Source organism: Sylvia atricapilla, chromosome 10, assembly GCF_009819655.1.
Source record: "Sylvia atricapilla isolate bSylAtr1 chromosome 10, bSylAtr1.pri, whole genome shotgun sequence".
Lineage (NCBI taxonomy): Eukaryota > Metazoa > Chordata > Aves > Passeriformes > Sylviidae > Sylvia > Sylvia atricapilla.
Window position 1 is genome coordinate 576,305 of NC_089149.1, and position 8,162 is coordinate 584,466.

The window sequence follows — 8,162 nt, forward strand, 5'->3', positions numbered from 1 at the left end:
ATAAGATCTCTGGCAGGACTTTTGATGGAAATAATTAACTTTTTTTTTTTTTTTTTTTTTTTCTGTGTATGTGTGTCACTTTTTTCTCTCTTTTTTATTTTTTACACTTTATTTACACCCACCAGCAGCTGTGACGATTTCCAAAAAAAACCCACACAACTTTGGTATTTTGCATTTGGGGATCTTTTGGCAAAATCCCCGTGGGGCTCCCCTTCCCTGGGACAGGACCGTGGGTGCACAGCCCGGCTCCTGCTCAGGACGGAGACGCTGCAGGGGCTGAGGGGGCAGGAACCAGCTCAGGGCAGTGCCACAGGTGGGCACAGCGCTGGCCTGGGTCACCTGCAGTGTGTGACACCAGCAGTGTGTGACACCTGCAGTGTGTGACACCAGCACAGCACAGCTCTGTGACACCAGCACAGTTCTGTGACACCAACACAGCCCTGTTCTGTGACAGCAGCACAGCTCTGTGACACCAGCACAGCCCTTTCTGTGACACCAGCAGTGTGTGACACCAGCAGTGTGTGACACCAGCACAGCCCTGGCCTGTGACACCTGCAGTGTGTGACACCAGCACAGCTCTGTGACACCAGCAGTGTGTGACACCAGCACAGCCCTGGCCTGTGACACCAGCAGTGTGTGACACCTGCAGTGTGTGACACCAGCACAGCACAGCTCTGTGACACCAGCACAGTTCTGTGACACCAACACAGCCCTGTTCTGTGACACCAGCACAGTTCTGTGACACCTGCAGTGTGTGACACCTGCAGTGTGTGACACCAGCACAGCCCTTTCTGTGACACCAGCACAGTTCTGTGACACCAGCACAGCCCTGGCCTGTGACACCTGCAGTGTGTGACACCAGCACAGCTCTGTGACACCAGCAGTGTGTGACACCTGCAGTGTGTGACACCAGCACAGCACAGCTCTGTGACACCAGCACAGTTCTGTGACACCAGCACAGCCCTGGCCTGTGACACCAGCAGAGTTCTGTGACACCAGCACAGCCCTTTCTGTGACACCAGCATCTCCCTGGCTGTCTGGAGCTGCCACAGAAGTTCCACTTCCCACGGGAGCTGGCTGTGGAATTGCCCTGTGAGCACACCCTGCCCCTGGAGTGAGAGCTGTGGCTGCCACTGGGCTCAGATAAGCACAGCAGGCACTCTTGCTGCAGATATGTGCTCACATATGGCATTATGGAGAGTTACTAGAGGTGCAGATAAGTTAAAAATTATATTTAAATGCTGTTGGATGCCAGGTTATTTTTGTCCCCTCCTCCTTCCTCAACCCCTCCAAAGCAGCCTAAATCATCCTGCTGCCAAGCCCAAAATAAAGACTTATTTGTACACCACTGCACTAAAAAGTAATTAGGGCCCCCAAATCTTGCTCAATTCCATACATTCAAAATGAGTAAACATCGAAAATTTTCTCCAGATTTGTCCAATGCCAGAAAACATTTGGTGCAATTCTGTTCCTAGAACTCTGAGATGGTTTCATCCTCTCAGTTTCCCTTGGTAATTACTTCACCTTTAGGTTTACTGTTAATACTAATGTCTCATACTGACAGCACGGGAGAGACAGAACAGCGACTCTTCCCCAGTGATTGTGGGTCTTCCCAGTTGAAGAGTTTTATCCTGTGTTGTGAGCCAGCTCAGCCAGTTAACCTGAAGTGAGTGGTAAGGTTTGTCTGTGACATCCAGGGAACTTTGCCATCTTAGGAATGAAATGATGTGCAGGATCCTTAGCCTGGGACTCCCCTCAGGATTTTCACTAGCAGTGCTGAGAAATTAAAACACAACATTTGGTGTGATTTGTAGCTTTACAGTTCAGTGATCACCCAGCCTGGCAGGCACCCGGCAGAGCACTACGCTCTCAGAAGCCTCTCACAGCCACAAGAGCTCCCCACAAGCCAAGAAACCTGATTTCAGTGTGTACTCACTAAGAGGGGCAGAGAGACCCAGAAAGGCGAGCAGCTCTTTCAGCCCAAGAGCTGCAGCTTCAGATTTCAGCCGGACACACCCTCTCACAACTCTGAGCAGGTTTTCAGCGCCTTTGTTTCCCGGAGCTCTGCATTTCCCAGACTGTAGATCAGTGTCATTTACAGAGCTGGGGCCTTCTGAGACCCAGCAGCAATCCCTGTGCAGAAACTCAGAGCTCAAAGCTGAGCCCACCCCTCAGAGCATCCCTGTCCCTCAGGTGTGTCACAGCATCCTTGCCCCTCAGGTGTGTCACAGCATCCTTGCCCCTCAGGGTGTCACACAGTATCCCTGCCCCTCAGGTACAGCACAGCATCCCCGTCCCTCAGGTGTGTCACAGCATCCCTGTCCCTCAGGTAGAGCGGTTCCTCTATAAAATCTCTTCCTCAGCTCCAGGGACTCGCTCAGGTCTCAGGAGGTGACACATCCCTCTGCTGCCCCTGACCCCTCAGCCCTGAGTGTGCTTAGAAGGTCCCTTCAGGAACAGCAGGAAGTTTTTACTTCTTTCTGTAGCATCAAACCTTGCTGTCATCAGGCACTGACAAACCTTCAGGGTGCTCAGACTTTAGATATCACAACTGTTACTGCTCTAAACCACCCTCGTTCAATCTTTGCCTACAAAGTACAACACATTTACACCCCCCAGAGCCACTGCTTCACCTGCACCAGGTGTCTCTAACAGCAGCAGCTCTCTCACAGCAGAGGAATAACCTCAGCCTGGAGGAGCAGTTCTGAACACGCAGGGTCACTCGGCACAGCGAAAGCTGGTCAGACGTGTCAATATTATAAGGTGAACTGCTTAGTAACCAAATTAATGCTTTCCAGCTGGTTTTTATTTTGGTGATTTTAAGATAGCATCAAATCATCCTGAAGTTGTTTGTAAAATATGTAAAATATTGTAAAATATGCTTGATCGTTTTGAAAATCGAATTAATGCAGCCAACTGTGACGATTACATTTTGCCTAGACCCCGCTGCATTGTCATGCCTTCACGTTGCCCAAGCAGAGCTTGTTTCAGGAAAAGATTAATTTTTTTCCCGAGAATCTAAACCACTACCATTCATGCAGCATAACCACCCAGTGCAACGCACACTGCAGAATTCAAATATTATGTGCTGCATCCTCTCATGATTTATTTCACTTCTGTGTCTAAAGCCTCAGCCAGGGATTCTCAAACTTCCCAAGCCACAGATCCCTCCGTGGTCTGCAGCCACGCACCAGAATTCATTCCTAAGAAATAAGACTGGATTCTTTCAGTTACTTCCCACAGGCTCCTGGCACTGCAGACTAACTAATTACCCAGAGCTGGCTGGTAATGAGTGATTAAATTAATACATGTTGTAGGGCAGTGGCACTTGAGAAATCATATCCCGTATTTAAACTCAACAGCATCAAGATTGTTATTTTGAACGTGATACATTTCCTTCTTCAGAAACAGCAGTAATTCATAGAGTAGTGTAGAATTAAAAAAATGGAGAGTAACTTTATTCTGTCACTGAAAAAAACAACACACAACATAATCCAGCAGTGAGCTGGGATTAAATAGATAAGATTTAAATCAACATTACAGTCTGGTCTTTATTAAAATTGGCAACTGGCACGTTGGGAGAAAGTGTAATGTGAATAATTCAGATGTGGGGTTGCTCCAAAAGGGATGAAGGTGAGCAAGCCCACACCATACCCAACAGCTGAGCACAGAACAATAAAATATTTCTGCAGTGCCACTGTGGCCTCCCAGCAATGCTCACAGCTGCTTTTGCAGAGAACTTTGCCAGCCCTTGCTAGCAGGGGACTGATTCTGGGTGGCTTACACCGAGCTGGGTGGTGTGGTAGCTCCACTCCCAGAGTGATCCTAGGAGACAGGAATCAGACAACAACAAGGGAAGTGGAGAAACGGCTTAAAAGCTTCCAAGGGAGCCCAGTTATCCAGTTTCCAAAGGGTGGGCTGAGCAGCCGTGGACAGACAGCTCACAGAACAAGAGGCTCTAAGTGCCCAGACCCTTCTCAGGGTGTGCAGGAACTGCAGGGCTGCGCTGGGACACCACCAGGAGTCTGCCCCAAGGTCCAGGGGCTCTGTGGGCAGCAGGCAGGCTGGCACAGAGGGCACCAGAGCCCAGCCCTGGGGCTGTGACGGGACAGAAAAGCCCTGCTGCGTGCCCTGGCTGACCTGCACCAGCTCAGGGGCAGCTGTAGGTGTGTGAGGATGTGCACCCGGGAGAAATCAGAGCAGCCTCCCACGCGGGGACACCCAGCTCCGGGTACAGGGCTGCACCCACAAACCTCACCCTGCTCCTGCAGCTTCCACAATGTCACATCATTAACAGAGGCAAAAACTGCTCCCATTGCCCGTTCCACAGCAGGCTGCTGGAACAACCCGTGTCCCTCAGGAGAGGTTTTCTCTGCCAAGACTTGCACTCCAGCAGCAGAGGGGAGCAGCTGGGGCTCCGGGGCATCGCCAGGGGCACAGCACCCACCGGAGCACCAGTGACCACAGGGATGAACCCCCAGAGCATTTGAAGGCTGCAAAAATCATTTCAGTGGAATTTAGCCTCTGTGAAAATCGTTCAGGAACAAGAGAACACTATTTACTAAACTTATGTCAAATCCTTTAGACTTTGCCTACCCCAAGCGCTGTGTTTAGATTAGGCTTGAAAACAAGGTGTGGCAGAAAGGATCTAAATGTCACCACTGCGTGAATAAACCCTGAGAATTGTAAAGAACTGAGTAAGATGCAACAGCAAAGACTGGAGGGTGCCAAAACGACTAATGACACTTTCTTGAAAGGCACGTGTAACAGAAAGTCCACGGACGGCTCCTACAAGCAGCGGCACGTAGTGACTCACGACAGCGGCACACAGCCCGTGTCACCAGCCCTGCCAGGCCGCGCTGCTGCTCACGGGACACCCGGTGCCAACAGCACCAAGCCCGGCCACGTCTCCGGCCCGAGCCACGGCCGGTCCCAGCCCGCGGCACGGGGGACAGCGGCACCGGGCTGCCGGCCCCGAGCGGGGACAGCCGCTCCCGAGCCAGCCTGGCCCGGAGCCCCGGGCACAGCCCGAGCCCGGCCCGCCGTGTCCCCGTGTCCCCGGGCCCGGCTGCATGCAGCGAGAAGGCGGGAGGGGCGAGACACCGGGCGGGCAGCGCCCGTGACGGGCAGGGCACCGGGCAGGGCACCGGCACGGCACCGGGCACGGCACCGGGCACGGCACCGGGCACGGCACCGGGACGGCACCGGGCAGGGCACCGGGCACGGCACCCGGGCTGCCGGCCCCATTCCCGCGCTGCGTGCGGGACCCGCGGGGCGGAGGGGACACGGGGGATCCCGATCCCGCTCCTGTTCCCGATCCCGTTCCCGTTCCCGTTCCCGATCCCGTTCCCGATCCCGTTCTCGTTCCCGTTCCCGTTCCCGTTCCCGTTCCCGTTCCCGTTCCCAGTCCCGTTCCCGATCCCGTTCCCGTTCCCGTTCCCGATCCCGTTCCCGTTCCCGTTCCCGTTCCCGTTCCCGTTCCCGATCCCGTTCCCGTTCCCGTTCCCGTTCCCGTTCCCGATCCCGTTCCCGTTCCCGTTCCCGTTCCCGTTCCCGTTCCCGATCCCGTTCCCGTTCCCGTTCCCGTTCCCGTTCCCGTTCCCGATCCCGTTCCCGTTCCCGTTCCCGTTCCCGTTCCCGATCCCGTTCCCGTTCCCAGGGCCCCGGCCCGGGAGCGGACCCGGCGATCCCGAGCGCGGCGCGGCCCCGCGGAGGGCGGGCTCACATGCGCGGGGCGGGGCGCGGGCGGCGGCCTCTCCTCGCCGGCAGCCAATGGGAGCGGGCGGCTGGCGGGCAGCAGCCAATGGGCGGGGGCGGCTGGAGCGCCGCAGCCAATGGGCGGGGGCGGCTGGAGCGCCGCAGCCAATGGGGGCGGGCGGCTGGCGGGCCGCAGCCAATGGGCGGGGGCGGCTGGCGGGCCGCAGCCAATGGGAGCGGGCGGCTGGAGCGCCGCAGCCAATGGGAGAGGGCGGCGCCGCGCCGCAGCCAATGGGCCGGGGCGGGCCGCCATGGGCCGCGGCAGCGCTGTCCCGCCGGGCCCGGGGCCGCTAGCGGCAGCGCCGCCGCCCTCTCTCCCTCCCGCTTTCTCTCCCTCGTCCCCTTCCTCCCCGGCCTCCTCCTGGGCGCTGCCCGGCGCCGGCGCCGTCCCGGGGCCGCTCCGCGAGGCGCGGCCGCCGCTTCCCCGCCCCGGCGCGGGGCCGTCCCCCGTCCCCTCCCTCCCTCCGCCCCGTCCCCGCCCGCCGCGGCGGCCCCGAGCGGGAGGCGGCGGAGGGAGGCGGGAGCCATGCGGGAGTACAAGGTGGTGGTGCTGGGCTCGGGCGGCGTGGGCAAGTCCGCCCTGACCGTGCAGTTCGTGACCGGCTCCTTCATCGAGAAGTATGACCCCACCATCGAGGACTTCTACCGCAAGGAGATCGAGGTGGACTCGTCCCCGTCCGTGCTGGAGATCCTGGACACGGCGGGCACCGAGCAGTTCGCCTCCATGCGGGACCTCTACATCAAGAACGGGCAGGGCTTCATCCTGGTGTACAGCCTGGTGAACCAGCAGAGCTTCCAGGACATCAAGCCCATGCGGGACCAGATCATCCGCGTCAAGAGGTACGAGCGGGTGCCCATGATCCTGGTGGGCAACAAGGTGGACCTGGAGGGCGAGCGCGAGGTCTCCTTCGGGGAGGGCAAGGCGCTGGCCGAGGAGTGGAGCTGCCCCTTCATGGAGACCTCGGCCAAAAACAAAGCCTCGGTGGACGAGCTGTTCGCCGAGATCGTCAGGCAGATGAACTACGCGGCGCAGCCCAACGGGGACGAGCCGTGCTGCGCCTCCTGCGCCATCCTCTGAGGGCGGCCCCGCGCCCCGGCGGCCCCGCTCGGCGACAACACCTCGGGAGAAAAAAAAGAATTCGTCGTGGTGGAAATGTGGCTTTTCTCGGCATGTACGTTTCGTCCAGTCTTGGTCACGGCATATTTCCTGTCAGTGTCGGCGGCGGGCGCGGGAGCAGCCGGTCCTGCCGCCCGGGCAGCGGAGCCACGCGGGGAACCGGCCCGGGACAGCCGCGGGGAGCCGGCCCGGAGCCCCGGAGAGCGGTGCCCGTGCCCCCGAGAGCCCAGGGGAGCGGTGCCCGCACAGCCCAGGGGATCGGTGCCCGTGCCCCGGAGAGCCGTGCCCGTGCCCCGGAGAGCCGTGCCCGTGCCCCGGACAGCCGCGGGGAGCCCGGCCCGGAGCCCCGGAGAGCCCAGGGGATCGGTGCCCGTGTCCCGGAGAGCCGTGCCCGTGCCCCGGAGAGCCGTGCCCGTGCCCCGGAGAGCGGTGCCCGTGCCCCGGAGAGCCGTGCCCCGGGCAGCGGTGGCCGCAGAGCCCCGGCAGAGGGGAGCCGTGCCCGTGCCCCGGGGAGCCGTGCCCGCAGAGCCCCGGCAGCAGGGAGCCGTGCCCGTGTCCCGGAGAGCCGTGCCCGTGCCCCGGGCAGCGGTGCCCGCAGAGCCCCGGCAGAGGGGAGCCGTGCCCGTGCCCCGGGGAGCCGTGCCCGTGCCCCGGGGAGCCGTGCCCGCAGAGCCCCGGCAGCAGGGAGCCGTGTCCCGGGCAGCGGTGCCCGCAGAGCCCCGGGGATCGGTGCCCGTGCCCCGAGAGCCGTGTCCCGGGCAGCGGTGCCCGCAGAGCCCCGGCAGAGGGGAGCCGTGCCCCGGGGAGCCGTGCCCGCAGAGCCCCGGCAGAGGGGAGCCGTGCCCGCAGAGCCCCGGCAGCAGGGAGCCGTGCCGGGGCCGCTCCCCGGTGTCTCCGCAGCCGGGCGGCGGAGCGGGGCCGTCCCGCCCGAGAGTCGCACACGGCACCGGCCCCGGGAGCCGAGGGGTGCTGCCAGGCGCGGGCAGCGCCGCCGATCCCTCTGGAATAATGCTCCGTTTTGTTTACCTGCTGTATCGGATGGGAGTTTGCAGGAGAGTGGGAGCGTGGTGGTTTTTCTCCTGGTTTTATTTGGTTGGTTGGGGTTGTTTTTTTTATTTTTTTTAATTTTTTTTTGTTTTGTTTTTTAATCAGCTGTGAAAATGTTACAAATCTGCACAATTTTTGAGGTGTGCGTGTGTGTGTGATTTCGATGTGGGTTTGGTTTTCCTTTGGCGGGGGGGCGGCGGCGCTTTTTGTGCCGGGGGGTTTGGGTTTGGGTTGGCAATGC

General features: G+C 59.5%; 1 protein-coding gene across 1 annotated transcript; it reads left to right on the plus strand.

The window, feature by feature from the left end:
* The first annotated feature begins 6,130 nt into the window (after positions 1–6,130).
* RAP2B (RAP2B, member of RAS oncogene family) lies at positions 6,131–6,905 on the plus strand. Its single transcript, XM_066325636.1, has one exon. It carries the CDS (start codon positions 6,284–6,286, stop codon positions 6,833–6,835), a length of 552 nt encoding a protein of 183 aa, XP_066181733.1. The 5' UTR covers positions 6,131–6,283; the 3' UTR covers positions 6,836–6,905.
* Positions 6,906–8,162: the final 1,257 nt, after the last annotated feature.